Genomic DNA, 17714 nt, shown 5'->3' on the forward strand with positions numbered 1-17714 from the left:
CCTTACCCAACCAAAGGTTGGATTTATTCTCTGAACCCCAAAGTATTAGCTCATGTTGACAGGGAATCACTGAACTAAAAGTAAGTCCACCTTCAGGCATGAATTGATTTTTCAAAGGACAAATGCAAACTAGGAAACTCAAGTCCTGCTCCAGACCAATTTATTGTGGGATGTTACTTTTGATCACATTTCAATATCATTTAAGTCCAAGGAGATTTTGTTATCTGTACAAAAACAAAGTCCCAGTTTACTGGTCCTTCAACTCCTTCAGTCTCTTGATGGCAGACTTCACTGTGACTGCAGACGTTGTGCTGAGGGGGAAAAAAAGAGAAGGAAACATTAATTAGCTGGCAGTCCATGAAACACAAGCAATAGCAGCAATTTTACACGAGTTGCAATAGCTGCAAGTTTACATCAGTAAAACTGCTGCAGCAAGAGATGGTGTTCAAATTTGCACAAATTTTGAGGACCACACCAACTTCAGACATGGATGCAAAGTGCAGTTTCTAGACTCGTCACACTTGAGGATACTGTAAACCAATCTTTCGAAAATGAAATGCCAGCACAATGAGGCAAAGATCAAGATATTCAGCAGAATAAAAAAAACTTGTCAGCCAACAAAAACTTAAAATCGTCTGCCAGATCTTTGTCATTATTTACTTGTACAGATATATCGCACCGGTGGTGCACCACATGAATTACCGGTAATAACCGACACAAATATGTTTATTCATGTACTATTCATCATCTTAATGCCGTGTACAGACCAAGAGCGAACGGAGCGAACAAAGCGACGGAAGTCATTATTTCTCTATGGAGGGCACGCGACCTGCGCTACCAAAGCGAATTCGCCAGGAGCGAAGCTTCTTGCGCTACCAGAGCGAATTTTGAAGATTAAACTAAATCTAATCGCAGGCGAATTCGCTCTGACGCTGTTCGGCGACAACCAATCGGAACGTTCATATCTCCGAATGTCCCAGGCTGTCAAGCCAGAGCCGTTATGTGATTAGCTGCATCAAACATGTCAATGCTGCGTCTCGAGCGAATACAGCGTATTCAAGGCGAAACTTCTTCTGCTACCCACGCTACCAGGCAGCGTAGTTCGCTCTTGGTCTGGACACGGCATAAAGCTTTTGTAAAACGAGGGGAGAAATATAAGGCCTGTGTACTAAGGAGTCATCACTTGACCCAAGACAACATATCCAGGACAGACAAATCCATCCAAGTCTGTGGCAACACAACCTTTCCCATTGAGAAAAGTACTTGGTACCTTGACTCAACGGTTGCCATTAACACATGACTAGCAGGACCAAAACTGGCAAATTATTTACTTGGTGAGGTTACAGAATAATTAACCCAAAATACTTAAGTGGTACCCCAGCTCTAAATGGTCCAGGCAGTTTTCACTAACACCAAGGAAACAAGACATGAGAATCACTCACACTGCCAACTATCCACCAAACACACTGAAGATGCATTTAGGATTTTACTACGACTCTCACCCAATTAACAATTCAAACAACCGTTTCTCCAGCAGAAATGTAAAGCTCCAAAGCAGGATGAATACAACCAACAACTCGAATGAAAAAAGAAGGATAAATTGCCTGAAAAAGCCACCAGAGCCAATACCGTTGACGCAAAACAAAAGCTACAGCTGCAGCCAGTTCCAGATACTCAATTGATCCAAAACTCATGCTGGAATACTGTCCACCCCAGCTTGTTTGCTTTGCAAGGAAAGTGCGATTCTCCATGGGAGCATTCAAGAAAGCAGGTTTAGTGACATTTTAGACAAGCTGCGGCCATATGGGCCCTGGAAAGTCATCAGCATTCTCAATTTGGAACTTTGCATCTCATCTGGTTTCTTAAATTTGAAAAACGATCTACCTGTTCATTTTCTGAAATCACCACAAACACCTATCACTTATTCACACCATCAACTTACTTGTATGTCCAGGCGCCACCAGCGACAGTCTTCATGCAGGAACCACAGTGCCAGATGCCCACAGCCCTCCTCTTCATCTTGGTCTGCAAGAAAAACACAAGGTGGGATTCACATTAGTGATAAAAGGAAAGTGTATCTCCAGGTCGTCCTCAAATGAGCCTTCCATCGTTGCTGCCAGTATCCCAATTCTCAATACATCTTTTGAGTTTGCTGGTATTCGGGGTTCCTGCATCCTTCTTGAGTATGCCCACATGTTAGTGTGGGACGTCCTCTTAGTCGGCACCGACGCCATAGTTCCCAGAGCACCAGTTTTGCTGGCTGGTAATTCTGTGTAATAGTACGACTGTTACACAAATATCTCTAAGGGTTAATACAAGTAGTCATATGCATCAAAACACTTATGTAGAGAATGCAGAGGAATTGCGATTTGACCGTGCATGCATGTATTGTGCAAAGGTCTGGGTAGGGGGTTAACGAGCACCAATGAATATATGGAGAATATCCATTCAAGCTTAGTCAGCATGCCTCTGCATCCTGCAATTTAAGGTGTGCAACCAAATGCACTGTATAAAAATGCATCAGTGGAAAGTTAAAAGTGCAAGAGAGAATAGATGCTGAATATCTACTCAAACATGGATCATCATGCTTTTGCGTACTAGCATTTAAGGTGTGCTCCAAAACGGTCTCTTTACCTTTCCGCAGAAAGAGCAGGTGTACTTAGAGTGCTGGCTGATTTCGATTTTCTTCACCATCTTCCTGAGGGAGGCCCCGTAACGGGTGCCGTACTTCCCCACAATCCCCACCTTCTTGGTGCGCTTGGCCTGCAAAGAAGTACCGATACACAAGATATCAGACATGCAGGCATTTACTCGCACAATCGCAGCTACACCATGAAAAGGCTTGCATTGACAGGCTTATGGTGGCAAAAACTACACGGGTAGATAGGTCTATAGTACTTCAACAATACGGTAGCATCACTTAGACAACGTTCGAACACATCAACCCACTAAGCTAGCTTGAACAAGGTTAGCTAATGCATTATTGTTTACATGGCAGATATGACTTCAACCATCAGTATGTCCAAGCAGCAGACCACAACCACCAGACACAACCATTGCCATGTTGACCGCGAAAGTCAGACAAATTTCAAGGGCTGCAAGAATTGTGTCAATGATGCGGCTAAGTCAAGCTAGTTTACTCAGTTGCCCAATCAGTGGGTAGCAAGCAATGGGCATGTTAGCAACCAACACTAATGCTAGCGTCCACCGGCGTTGACCAGAATACAGAAATGCCCCAAAGTACACTATTATCCAACCCGTTATGCCAACATACAACGGACTACATAATTTCCAACGCAGTTTCAGTGCTACGCAGCACTACATCGAGAACCAGAATGCTTTACACTGGGACCCAACTGGCCAACATGACTAGCCAGCAGATGCTCAAGACCCGATGTTAAAAACAGACTCTAATCATTAATATTTCCACACAAATATTTAGTTAGCTTTGTAGACTGTGGTGTTATGTGCACAGTGAACACGGCAGATACCATTTAAAGCTCGTAAAAGTAAAGGATTATTTGGATTGAGAATGAAATGTTGAAAGCTAAATTCTCACCCACCATTACAGCAGAAGAGGTGCAGCGAAAAAGAGGGCTTTGGTAGGGCGCATGCGCAATTTACTGATTCGTGGAGGAGGGCATTGTGGGATAGTGGAGGACGAATTTGACAGTGAATGGGTGAAAAACAGCTGTTTGCAGACTGTTTTTGGACATTGACGTCTATTATTGTTAATATACATATTGTGATTCACCTTTATACTTAATAATGCTTTATTTATCTTAAGTAGTTCCACTGTTTTGGTACTGGTAAAGTATGTAGAATGTGAGTTTAGAATTTAATTTAGGCCAACTTGTGCGTGTGTGTATGCAGCACGATTCCCCATCTACCAGGACCGTGTGTGTGTGTGTGTGACAGGGAGTGTGATAGCATGATGTCTGTATGTAAGGCTGATGACTGATGTAAAAGGGTGTACTATATTTTCTACTGTAATGTACAATTATGTATAGATCTATAGTATTATGTAGTTTTGTATTTGTGTATTTATGCAAGATAAACACCTTAATTTCCTTAATAATCAATTATTATTTTCCTTAATAATTAAGAAAAGTACTATACTCTATTCCAACAACTTCATATAGGCCTACATAGGTTTTCCATTTACAAACATTGGTGATATGAGGAGGGGCAAAATGCTACGCAGCCAACCATGAGCACATTTTTGAGTGCCATGCAGTTCCCAACAATCAGCTTTAACAGTGCGCAGCCTGGGATTGTTTACAAACTGTAAAGCCATGTATATTGTTGCTAGAGTTATATTGCTCTATACCAGGTTCCCAACCTTTTTCTAAAAGGACCCATGTTTTTACTATTGTAAGCTTTGGTGACCCAACCACGCGAGCGCCCGCACGAGTCACAAGATGCCCTCTGTTTCCTGCGAAAACTAATTTTAGTTATTTTATTCCTCAATTCGTCTTTGGTCAAATATAGAATAAATGTTTAATGTAGCACTTACAATTTGTTGCTTCTATGCATTTATTAGTTAAATGCTTTGTCTTTTATTCAACATGGACTATATATATTTAAAATGAAACCCCTTAAAATCAAGAGGGCTCCGCGACCCCCTGTGGATCTTTGGCGACCCATAAGGTGGGTCCCGACCCATAGGTTGGGAACCACTGCTCTATACTGCTATAAATGCACAATATTGTTAACTCCACAAATTCAAACAGCTTACCATTAAAATAGTAAAATAGTTTTCAGACAAGTGTTTGACAGAAGTGTGAAGTGGAAACATTACAACATAATCTCTTGTATTCCTATCACTAATGAGTATGAAGTACAGGGTTTCAAGGTATTTAGGGCCCTATAGGGAAAGGGGGACTTGGGGCCCCTTATTCTCTTCAAATGAATTTTGGTCATGGAAATAAGGTAGATTAGCCTCACACTCAAAATTGTCATTGCTGTCATTTGAATCAAGCACAACCAGTCATTACTGTTTGCTTGCCTTGGTCAAGAGCCCGGTCCAGCCATTTGTGCCTAAGGTACCTGCAAAATACTGCTGGATGCCCAAGCCCTTATTGGGTACCCTCTGCTTATTAAAACCTACAGTAAATATCTCAGCCTCCGAAGCACACAAAAACATTAAATAAGTTGCTTTTAAAAGCTAGGACCCTCATCTTGCATTCAGCTCTGACATACCCACATTTTAATAAAAAAGGTAAAACCTCAAGAGCCTGAATGCAGCGTATATGTCGCTCCAGGCACCAAAGGTCAAACAACATATATTTACGCACAAAATCACACTAAAATGGACATGAACTGACAAATATTTTCAAATAAATATTTTAATAATTAGTACAGTAACAGATTAGCAAAATACTTTTTCCTGAACTAGGTCAGGGGATGGCAGTTGAAGGACAGGAGATTCCATAGTGCAGTCACAGCCCCTGGCATTTGTTTTGTTAACATAGGCCTACTCTATATTACTACCTTGAGAAACTTTATCAAAAACTTGAGTTTATTCTTTTGCTTGTTTTTTTTTCCCTTGGCAGTTCGAAGGTCTGTTGCATGCATGTGTTGGTCCACACACATTCCTTTGTCACAGACTGATTGTTAAGTCACAGGGTCAGTTAAAGCTTGAGGCATGTGATTCAGAGATGGCTTTAACCGTATTAATAAAACACAACTTTTAAACGTATGAATTGCAGTTAACATGCATATGACCCTAAATAAGAGAGAAAGATCTTTACAAAGACATGTGTTGGCTGAACATAATTGAGTGAAATGTGTGTTAAAGGTGTGCTGTTGTAAACAGTAGGATATTCCTCTTTGAGTAAAAGATTAATTTCATCATGATGTCTCAGTAACACTGACAAACGACATGAGTTACAAAGGCACCGATATTCTTACCAAATGACATGACCAAATACTCTAAACATAGGAAACTTAATACAACAAACATAACAATTCTAAATACAGTACATTAATACTACACTTGTACATCAACAGCAAAAAATTACTGATGAACTGATTGTGTTCAGTGGCTTCCAAAAGTCATCTGGTGGTGTCATGTTCAGAGACGCAGACTGCTACAGTTTAAAAGACAATTTGGACTAAAATCTTAAGGGGATTGTGCTAGAAAAAATGTAATGGGGAATACAGGTACATTCTGTTTTCAGATAGCAAATATCCATCAATAGTCAGAGCCGTTGATTATAGCAGTGTTTCTCAAACAAAAGGAGTACGTGGAAGAAAATGACAATAACAAAGGTGTGTAGCCCCACTGTAGTCACATTAGGACAGAGGAAGAGACATAGAGCATATGTGAGGGGGTACTCAAGGTGTGTCATACAGTCCTAGGGCAAAAGGAAAAAGGTTGGGAAACTGGATTATCATCAAAGGGTCTGGTGATAGCAACTCGCTAGCTCCCTCTGTGGGACGAGAGGGGACAATGCTTTTAGAATCCAGTCTCCATGCTCAGAGTGCGGCGTGTGACGTGTTCAATCTCGCCGGTGACATACTCCTCAAAGTTAGTCTGGTACTTAGCCAGCATCTTGAGCATCAGGCGAAGGTTCAGCCACCATTGCTCCTTGGGCATTCTATGCCTATAGTGAAACACAGTGAAGTTTCAAGTTAATTTAGCCATTTCAACAGTGTAGAAATACAGTCGCTAGGATTGTATTTTGGTGTGCTCACAAATTGAACAAAAAAAAAAAGGGAGGGGGGGTGTTTTCTGAGGACACTTACTCAAAATCAGTATGGCTCTTCAGATCGGTTACAGGGCTGAAAGCCATCACCTTCCTGTTCATGCCGATCACACACGCAGAATCAGGATCATTCGCAAACACACGGCCTGAAAAAAATACAATGATGGAAATATAAGTCGTGTCTCATCACTCCCTCATGTTATGAAACCCCAAAAACACCCTTGGCTTTATTTGTTTATACCCCATTACATAAGTCAATATGAGTGCTCCCTAAAAAGATGTATTCAGATATTTTTGTAAACATGCAGCAGTTATTAACTTTCTCTAATAACAGTGTTCTCACGGTCTGCTGACCCTGTGTATTCCAGTGGGACACTGTAAACAAAACATCTTCATATTCAGCTTATGCTGTAAACAAGAAACACATGTATGGGAGATGCCCGCACTGATGCCCTACAAAGGCAAAAGACCTTAACATCAATTTTGGTCAAAATTGAGTTAATGTCATTTTTGGGGTATTTCAGACCACCTTTATCATGTGAATAAATATAGTGAGCCAATTTGATTGTTTTTAATGTCAAAATAAAGAAAATAGGAAGTTAAGGCATTTTGCCTTGGTACAGCTCCTTATTTTTTCACCCATGATTCAAAGGCAGAGAACCTAAACTTCCAACTGCCATTTTATAATTATAACTTTTTTTGTTCAATTTTGATTATATTTTCATTTTACAGTCATTTTTCTGCCAGGCTGTTTATCTGAACAATTTTGGGATGTAATGAAATGTAATGTAATTCAATGCAATGTAAACACATTCTCGCCATATCCTAATCCCACTAAATAGGACATCTAAATGTCATCTATGTTATTTAAAATAGACATGATGATCAGACCTTGCTTATAGTTTCTTATAAAATGTATAGTTAAAGTTAAAATGGAAAAAAGAAAGAAAATATGGCAGTTACTGCCTTTTGGCTCAGCATGACTCCTCACTGTTGGCCCATGATACAAAGGCAGAATGCCTTAACTGCCAAATAACGGTCAAAAGTCAAATTTGAACTAAATATTTTTGCTATTCATTTATATCTCCTTAATAGTAACCAACTGTCAACTTTTAGGAGCTCTAACTATTATACTTTTATCTGGACAGAGGATAACAAAACAGAAACTTTGAAGTCACTTTTCTCAGTTTCACACTCTGGTGAGTTAAGGTTCTTTGCCTTTGTAGGGCTGAAGATGTAATTAACTCTTTGCATGTTTTATTTGGTCATTGTTTACTATAGAAAATAAACTGCAGTGGACCATCTGCCTGGATAAACTGAAACATGAAGACAATACAAGATCTGATGTCTCCAGCATCTATATCTGACAGCTACTATAATTTGACCAATTAACTACAAAAGGATTAGTTTTCAACATTAGGTACATGCATTGCCATACCGTGCCTGTAGGTGTCTCTCATCTTCTCTGTAACCCAGAGAACAGACTTCACACCCAGTTTGGTGCCAAAGTTTCTATCAAAGGGAGTAGGAACGCCACCCTGCCAGAAAATAAACAAGTATCTTTTTAAAGACAATTTCAGTAAAGTTCGCTAACAGACGGAACTTCAGTGAGATGGCATAGCATTGTTTGCAGATGCAGGGAACAGTGATTCCACGTTTAATCAACAATTTTAGGACAATACTGACTCTGCCTGATGAAGGTCTAAGGACCGAAAGCTTGCAAGTCAAGTAAAGTTTCTTTGCACAAAAATAGACCTGAAGTGTGCGGATTGTCTTATTTTTATACAGAATTCTCTACTGAATCCTGCACCTTCTAAACAGATGAGCGGTGGCCTATCACAACTTAAGGACAATACTGTTACAATATACATCATAAATATGGTTTTACCTGCTGTAAGTGTCCCAGGACATTGACCCGACAGTCGAAAATGCCCTTCCCCTCAGCTGAGTACAGGTTGTAAATGAAGTCAGTGGTGTAGTGGCCGTTACATTTCTCATTCCTGAGAGGAGAGCAAAGTAAACCACAAATTACACTCACATACCTGAAGTACGTAGCTCTTCCAAAATACAGCCTGTGTAAGTGGTCTTTATATCATGAAGTCCCTTGGTGTATTTTTTGAAGCATGTGTGAATTATTCATACAGGTACATAGGCCTATAGAATATGAGATATACTCAGTGGTGAAAGTAAGGGGTTACCAGGGGGTGTTCGTAGCACCGGTATAAACTTTTCAGCAGGTGCACACAGTAAATTCTGCAGTGCTCATTTAACACTTAGAGAGTTCATTTGAGTCCATTTGGACTTAAATGAACTCTGTAAGTGTTGAATTAACACCACAACATTTACTGTGCAGCACCGGTAAGAAAAGGGTTACTGCTGACCAAAAACTCAAATTTGAGGGTGAAAAAGTAAGGGTGCGCGATTTAAGTTGAAAATCATGTGTGTCATATCATATGAAGAGAATAGCTCAAAGATACCCACAACACACGCGCGCGCACACATTTTATGTTGGGTTTTTTTTTTGGGGGGGGGGGGTGGTAGCAGCGGTAAGACATGAAAATTACTTTCACCACTGGATATACTGCATTGATCCCTTCATACCTCAGCACCAAGCCTCTCTGGATGTCATTCTTCATCTTATCAGTAAGATGCTCCACATTCATCTATGGACACACATATTTCATTCAGTCAATACATAAACAAAGCAGATTCTTTCAAGATAGTAAAATGTCAAGTATGGTGGGCCAGTCCTCATTTGCATTTAAAAAGGTCATTTTTTTGCTCAGGCTGAGTAAGATCCGAAAGTAAAATGGCGGCCAGAGAGAGAGGGATGGAGTTATACTGACTTTCAGGTCGTGGATGTTAAATTTCTCCTCGTAGATATACGCAGCATCTGCTCCCACGGCGATGCCTGTGGTGGTTGCTAGGTAACCACAGTATCCTCCCATTGTCTCTACGATGAACACTCTGCGCTTGGTACCCGTGGCAGACTGCTTAATCTTGTCACAGCTCTGAAGGGAGAGAATGCAGTCAAAATGAGGTCACAAGTGTGTCATTCTGCATTCTTGATGTGTATGTGTAATGACTGGAGATAATGAAAAAAGGAGGCGCACACAAGGCTTGTGTGAAAAAGTATATTGTAGCCGAAATTTTACAGAAGTCAGAGGTTAACTGGAGAAACAGACGTTTCGGAACTAATCCATTCTCAATGTCTCCAGTGCATGTGTAATGAACACTGTTTTTATGTAGCCTGTTACTGCACATCAGCTTGCACATGGAATGCTTTTCTTGTCAATAAAAACTACAACTTGCATTGTAAAGCAATAAAACTTGCTCATGCCATACTGGCTATAACAAGGTTATAATAGGAATTGTATCCTAGGAGGTTAAAAGTTCAGATTCACACAAACGTGTCAGTGTTGGGCAGATAAACGTGGTCAATATGATTTTCAGCGATTCCAAGATTCCAGCTGTGTGAACCTTGACCTTAGTTTCATGAATGTCAACATTCGAGTTGCAAAATCCGGGACATACAGTATTTACAGAGAGAATGGCAGAGATGGTAATATAGTGGGAATTGGGCATGATCGTCTGGAATTATGGGACAATACCGAAGGACATGGGTGGGTAAACATTACATTATCCATTGCACAACATGATTTCAGACCTGGTATGTCATGTTTGGTAGTAGATTCAGAGACAATGCCATTACTCTTTTCACTAGACATTGGTTTGAAAACAGGTGGTCTACATTTTGCCGTAGCCCTTTGCAGGCTTAGTTTTTCAGTATGTGGCCTGCAAACAGAAGCGTTTGTGCACCCCTGCCATAGGAGAGGGGGTAGAGGGCCATGGATCTAAAATACAGATAGAGACACAGGGAAAAACAGTGCATGTCGGCAGCAGGGCTCTAAATTAGCGCCAGCCAACCGGCCAAATGCTGGTGACATTTCAGTTTGAATGGTAGAAACCAGGGCTTGACATTAACTTTTTTGCTTGCCTACCACTGTGGCTAGTGGTTTTATCGAGTCACTAGCCATCCAGCTATTCTACTAGCCACAAATTTGAAATCTTTTTTTTTCTTTTTCATGAAGCTGTACATCTAACTTCAGAAGATGAGGTGCTACAGCAATAAGATGTGCATAGCTTTCTACATATAAATAAATACAACAAATAGAAACTGAGTAACTGAGCTTTTTCTTGAACTTAAATACATAGGCTACAATTGATACACAAGGGGCAAAGTGCAGAATATATGCTATTCTGATAAATAATATCATAGAATAAGCAACCTGCCAAATTGGCTAGGGACACTGAATTGGTTACCAGCCACAGCCAAGTTTTACCAGGATTTGGCTGGTTGGCAGGTGCCAGTGTCAAGCCCTGGTAGAAACGACCAACTGACTAGCCACGTTGACCCATTGTGTATGTTTGGCTAGTAAAATTCTTATTCTTAAAGCCATATTGGCAGTTGATTTTTTTTAAAAGTTCATTTAGAGCCCTGGTCGGCAATATGACTAACCTCCATGGCGGCATTGACGGCGGTGTCAGCTCCGAGGCTGAAGTCAGTGCCAGGGACATTGTTACTGATTGTGGCGGGGATGACACACATGGGGATGCAGAGCGCATCGTAGTGCTTACGAGCCTCCACCAGCTGAAGCACTCCCTCATAGGCCTGCATAGAGGTGCATACACGACACACACATCACACATAGATACATCACACACACACACACACACACACACACACACACACACACACACACACACACACACACACACACACACACAGAAGAGAGAAGCTCTGAATGACGAAAGAAGCTCTGAAAGAAGCTATGAATGACGTTATTGATACAATTGTGTGATTGCAGTTCTCTATCTTTCTGACAACACACACACACAAACACACACACACACACACACACACACACACACACACACACACACACACACACACACACACACACACACACACACACACACACACACACACACACACCAATATAACAAAAGTAGACACAGGGTTAAGTGCGTCATTCATCATCAAATAGTTCGGAGAAGGCAAACGGCACCTCAGAAGAAATGGCATACACACAGATACACTATCGACACAGTTGCAGTAATCAAATGCAAGGCCACAAAACAGTGCCAGAGGATGTTCATATTGCGGCTAAGACTGAATACTTTGTAGGCTGAAGGACCAACCTCAAATCCTCCAGCAATAAGCAGGGACTGGATGTTGTATTTGTTCAAGTTCTCAATGATCTTCTCCATGCACGAATTAGGAAGAGTGCTGTGTAAAAAAACCCACACAACTTAGTAAGGGTTTGTTATTTTCAAAGCCATTATTGTCTATAAATCTGAACAAAAATGGAACACATACTCACAAGGGCATGAGACAAAACCTCTATACTCTGACAGACACATATCCTTAAAAGCTTTCTTCTCACATTCACCATTAAATCTTGGCTGATGGTTCAATGGTTGACCAAGAGATCTGAAGGTCCCGTTTTGACTCGCATACCATTGGGTAAGGAATATGGTTGGGGGCGGGGCAGTGAGTAACTTGGCTGAAGTGCCTTTAAGGAAGACATATAGCCGCACTGGGCGTTAATGGAATAATGGAGTAATCAGGTAAATCGCTTCCTGGTAATGGGTTCTGGAATCTGACACCAGACTGCTGCAGTACGGTTATACAGATGCTGTTCCATACACACCAATTAGTACTGTGGTTCTGTTCATTAGCCTACTTGCACTAACCTGTTAAGACACGGCCCCTGTTATAAAGTTGCTGTTACCAGAATGGCAATGACCAGGTTGTAATGTATTACTAAGGCACCTGTGTAATGTCGGAGTGGTGTAGTATGGTAGTTCAGTTTTTTTCACTGACTATAACAACGTTCCACTGGTGGAACAGCGTGCATTAAAGGGATACAAGGAGACTAGTCAGCTCTTATACAATCCAGCTGCCTTTACATGTAACTGCCTGAAAATATACACTATCCATTCAGGCTTTGAATGTTTTACACTGCTCGAAAGTCATTGCCTACTAATGATTCACTTAACCCATTTTAGCCTTAGCCCTTTTTTGGGAAAGGGTGCCCTCTGCCTACTAAATTAAAAATATCTCAGCCTCCAAAGCACATAAAAACATGAAATTAGTTGCATTTAAAAGCTAGGACCCTCATTGTGCATTAGAATGTGTTCATTCAGCTCTAACGTACCCACATTTTAATTAAAAAACCTAAAATCTCAAGAGCCTGAATGCAGCATATGTGTCTACAGGCTAAAATGGGTTAAGCATCTGATAACTTGCTAAGGTGATTAATTAACTCAATTAACTAAGTTACTTAGAGCTCCTCTACTACGGCTTAATGTATCCTTACCGTTTGGTTCCCAGTATTGACCCTCCTCTGCCTGTCCAACCCGCCACATCGTGCCAGTGCATCTCAAACACCTGAAACAACAGAGGATCCAACCTCAACATGGGCAGGCAAACGAGCCTTACATGTACTGTATTCTGACTTTTGATGGTGTTTTGTCCATGACCATTGTGAACTGAAATCACAAGCGACCTTCTGTGTCAGAGAGGAGCCCTTTGGACACTCTCTCTCTAGTCACACCTTGGAACGGGGTTAAGGAGCACAAAATGACTTAAATCAAAGTTGAAAAGTGGGGGCGCTGTGGCGCAGCGCGCTAAGCCCCGCACATTTGGTCTTATATTGCCCATGGGGACCCCGGTTTGAGTCTGGCCGGGGTCATTGCCCAGCCCTATCCCATCTCTTTCTCACAACCGTTTCCTGTCTCCTCTCAGACTGTCCTGTCATAATAAAGGTCAAAAATATAAATAGAAAAGCACCACTCAAGACGCATTATGTGCTGGGTTCTTTGGGAATAGAGTTAGAGTGAGGGGAACATACTGCATCTTTCGCGAGTCCCTCAAAGCCATCATGGATGGCGTAGACACGATGTCCTTGGGCGAGGCCGACCCTGACAGCCGAGCGCACCGCTGCGTTCATACCTGCTGCCGGCGCCCCAACATTCACCACGGCCATGGAGAAATTACTCTGGAGAGATGATGGTGATAGGACGACAGGGGGAGAGGGACAGGGAGACCAGTGGAGGATAGAGATACAGAGGGAGAGGGAAAGCCAGCAGTAGGGGGACAAAGAAAGAGGATGAGAGAGGGACAGAGAGGCATAGGGAGACGAGGAGAGAGAGACAGGGAAACGGCATAGGGAGAGAGAGAGAGAGAGAGAGAGAGAGAGAGAGAGAGAGAGAGAGAGAGATGTGAGAAATGGAGATGAGAGAGACAGGGAGAGACATAGAGAGATAAGAGTGACAGGACAACAGAGGCAGAAGGGTAGGGGGATGTGAAGACACAAAATAGGGCAGATAGGTAGATAACATTAAAAACGTTAAGCCCAAACACAAATCATATTGTTACTTAATCATGTGAAATATATATATATGAAAATCTTTACTTTGGACTGAGCTGGTTTCTGGTGAGCCAGAAGCCTGTACGTGTTCCAGTTGTTTTCAAAACTCCTGTAACACAGATGAGGTATTTTAGTCAACTTGCATAATTATCATGCTTTGAGTTACATTTAGTTACTTCTGAATAACGATGCAATGTAGTTATTACTTACTTTCCACGTAACTGGATTGCCTCATCAAAGCGTTTCTCATTCATGGCCTTCTGTACTTCCTTTGTCTGAATATTATAGAAAATATTGAAATAATACACATTTCATTTTTACAATTATCACCCATTTGGGGAACACTATATTCCACATATACAATAAGTTGGTGTAATACACTGTACGAATGAATGAATGAATGAATGAATGAATGAATGAATGAATAATATGGATATGATATAAACATGGATGGAGATAAGCACAAAATCTAATTCCTAGCAAATTTATCAGTCTTAATACGATGAGACAACAGCTTCAGAATGGTAAAAAAAACAACAACAAAATACTAAAATACTAAAAACTAAAATAACTAAAAATGGAAGCTAAAGCCCATGAGGACGATCCTGTCAAGTGGGCGTAAGCAATACTCTGCCATTACACTGGCATTAGCTGAGACACAGACAAGAAAATGACTGGCTTGATAATCACCATGTTGACACACTCCATGAGTGGGTGGCGTATGGCCTGGTTACCCGACAGCCCGATGACACAGGCGGGGATCTCTGGTGTAGCCTCCAGGAGAGCCACCACCGCCTCCACACCCATCTTACTGCTCTGTGGAGAGAACGAGACAGATATGCACACATACACAGTGGGTGATGTTGAGGGATAGACCAGTGGTTTTCAAAGTGGGGGCCGAGGACCCCTGGGGACCTGTGAGCGGATGCCAGGGGGCTGCGGCAAGTTGGTAGGAAAAATATAGCAAAAAATACTGAATAAGGTGAACATAAGGTGAACAAAGCCAGTGGAATCGTCTGCTTCTTTACAATGTAAAATATGTTAGCATGTATTATGCTTTCCGTAGTACTTGAATGGGTTTAGGAATGCACCAAACTTCCTCAGTTCTGAAACCCGATACCCAGGAAAAATAGTGTGGCATGGCCTATCTTAGGGAGACCTGGCTGTAATCTACAAGTATATGGGGGGCTTTGTCATGGTAAAGTTTGGGAACCACTGGGATAGACCACTGCTCAGTGGAGGACAGACACACAGAGGGAAGCATGAGGGGCAGACACACCAGTGCTTCCCAAACTTTTTCTGCTGGCACCCCCAGTTTGGACCTAAAAAAAATTTGCGACCCTCCCACCCACCTCCCATTTTTTGCAAAACTTTAATGTAAATCACAGGAAAGGTAAAAAGATGTATTAGCCATTGAAGTGAATATTGTTACTATTAATGTCTGGAAAGGTTCTAATAGCATATATTGAAGGTTTTATGCAAAAAGTCCCTTATGTCCGTGACCCCCCCAGCAGTATTTTCACGACCCCCTAAGGCAGGGCTGGGGAACCTTTTTCATTCGAGGGGCCACTTCAAATTCATCCGAGGGCCGATAAAGTCCTCCGAGGGCCGTGTTTCGAACACAAACCAGGATTTCTTCCTGCATTTTAGGCCTATATTGAAGGCAGCCACAAACACTTTCTCTAGGTTACCTGAATAAAACTTAATTGTATTGCAAATGCATTTTCTACGATTCCTTTACAAAGTATGCCATATTTCATGTGAAGATGAATAACATTAAAATCATACCGGGGGCCGGATAAAACGGCCTCAAGGGCTGCAAACGGCCCTCGAGACATAGGTTCCCCACCCCTGCCCTAAGGAGTCCCGACCCCCAGTTTGGGAACCACTGCAGTACCCTGAGACCCGGCCGACTCCACCCCATCTTTCTGCTCTGTGGGAGGACAGACATACAGTGCACGGAGGGCAGACAGACACACATTGAGCTACGGTGGCCTTCACCCTCATCTTGGTGGTCTGTGGGGGTACAGACACACAAACTGTACATAGAGGCTGACGTGGAGGGCAGACAGACAGACACATATTCAGTCACCCACACCTCCACCACCACCTGGTGTTTCTCTGTAGAGAGACAGACACAGTGGCTGGGTGGCATGTATTACCACCATGCATTTAATTAAGGCACTTCTTTGACAGCTTGACAGCTAAGCAAAGGGTCAGTAGGGGCTTCAAGTGAAAATGTGAAGGAATGAAAGTTCGGCACAAATACAAATCACCACTACTGTAGTCTTAAGTGTGAGCTGTCGTTCACCATCTAGTGGCGTGGGGGGCCCAAGTGGCTGCCTCCTGCCTAGCCTGGTGACATGCACTTCTGCAGCTAAGTGAATGGATGTATGGCACTGTATGTATCCACGTGTGTGTTAAGTTAATGAGTGACAAGTAGGATTTGTGCAATTTGTAATACGTATTGGCTTTCACTGCTGCTGCTGGACTCATTTGTTTCCTTTGGGACAAATACAGCAGAGAAGTATTCTTACTATGTATCTACCTGATTAGATACAGTGGAATAACTGGTGACTACACCATGTAAGATCATGCACTAGTGTTGTAATTACCATACATTCTACTACTTCTTTACACACCTCTGACTACTACTACAATAAGGACTAGTAAAATTGACAAACAGACAAACACCATGTATTGCGAAATACGAAGCACATTCAGCCATCTGCAAATTATGTTTCTTAAACACACTGATTATTAACATGTACTATAATCTTGAAGATCATAAATATGTTCATGATTTGATTCAGAATCATGCCTCTGCAAACGATTTAGATGTATGATTTGCTTTCAATTATAACTTGTTTTTCTTAAAAGTTCATCTTAATCTTAAAAGCTTTTCAAAAGTTAATCTGGATGGGACGTAGGACGGGATAGGGGGTGATAGAGGCAGTAGAGTCAGCTGAGTAAAATCAACAGGGATTAGATTCTGGCCTTTTCTGTTTGTTATCACGGAATTTGACACCACAAACAACCTTTCAAGGCTATGTATGCTGCTAGCTACTATTCAGAAGCTACGCCGAGCAGTGCCTCGCCTGCACAAATACCCACCGATCCCTGTGGACTAACACTACACTACACAACACCACACCACTCTGCGGCCCTCTCAAACATCTTGTGCCTTTTTCATCTCTCTCTCTCTCTCTCTCTCTCTCTCTCTCTCTCTCTCTCTCTCTCTCTCTCTCTCTCTCTCTCTCTCTAACTCACACACACACACACACACACACACACACACACACACACACACACACACACACACACACACACACATACACACACCCCACACACACACCACTGCTAACACCATGGCCCTGGAAATATCTCAAGGCCGTGACCGGGCATCTCTCTCGCTCGCTCGCTCGCTCTCTCTCTTTTCAATGGCGGCGTGTCTGTAACAGCGTGGCTTTGTCTGAATGTGCTCAAAGCATCCCTGGTGGGGCATTAGGGAGGGTAAACCCAAGCCAGGTGATATCCGAGACGCTTTCAACCCACTATGCTTGACTGG

At 42.0% G+C, this 17714-nt stretch overlaps 2 protein-coding genes across 3 annotated transcripts in view; both read right to left on the minus strand.

The window, feature by feature from the left end:
• Positions 1-143: 143 nt before the first annotated feature.
• rpl37a (ribosomal protein L37a) lies at positions 144-3665 on the minus strand. 2 transcript variants are annotated; one of them, XM_063211816.1, is made up of 4 exons: positions 3564-3665; positions 2635-2763; positions 1943-2025; positions 144-311 (listed from the first exon to the last, which is right to left on the minus strand). In XM_063211816.1, exons 1-4 carry the CDS (start codon positions 3564-3566, stop codon positions 248-250), a joined length of 279 nt encoding a protein of 92 aa, XP_063067886.1. In that variant the 5' UTR covers positions 3567-3665; the 3' UTR covers positions 144-247. The 2 variants fall into 2 exon arrangements, with proteins under 2 accessions (XP_063067886.1, XP_063067887.1); XM_063211817.1 differs by having other exon boundaries at positions 3492-3567.
• Positions 3666-5363: 1698 nt separating this feature from the next.
• pfklb (phosphofructokinase, liver b) overlaps positions 5364-17714 on the minus strand; it is a 26160-nt gene continuing 13809 nt past the window's right edge. The window contains exons 10-22 of the mRNA XM_063211818.1: positions 14837-14962; positions 14357-14421; positions 14192-14255; positions 13628-13774; positions 13094-13164; positions 11913-12000; positions 11230-11382; positions 9557-9721; positions 9312-9373; positions 8599-8710; positions 8149-8248; positions 6751-6856; positions 5364-6608 (exon numbers count right to left, since the gene is read on the minus strand). Coding sequence (XP_063067888.1) covers positions 6461-6608; positions 6751-6856; positions 8149-8248; positions 8599-8710; positions 9312-9373; positions 9557-9721; positions 11230-11382; positions 11913-12000; positions 13094-13164; positions 13628-13774; positions 14192-14255; positions 14357-14421; positions 14837-14962 — 1407 coding nt within the window. The 3' untranslated portion in view covers positions 5364-6460. The remainder of the gene's footprint in view (positions 6609-6750; positions 6857-8148; positions 8249-8598; positions 8711-9311; positions 9374-9556; positions 9722-11229; positions 11383-11912; positions 12001-13093; positions 13165-13627; positions 13775-14191; positions 14256-14356; positions 14422-14836; positions 14963-17714) is intronic.

Source organism: Engraulis encrasicolus, chromosome 12 (assembly GCF_034702125.1).
Source record: "Engraulis encrasicolus isolate BLACKSEA-1 chromosome 12, IST_EnEncr_1.0, whole genome shotgun sequence".
Classification (NCBI taxonomy): Eukaryota; Metazoa; Chordata; class Actinopteri; order Clupeiformes; family Engraulidae; genus Engraulis; species Engraulis encrasicolus.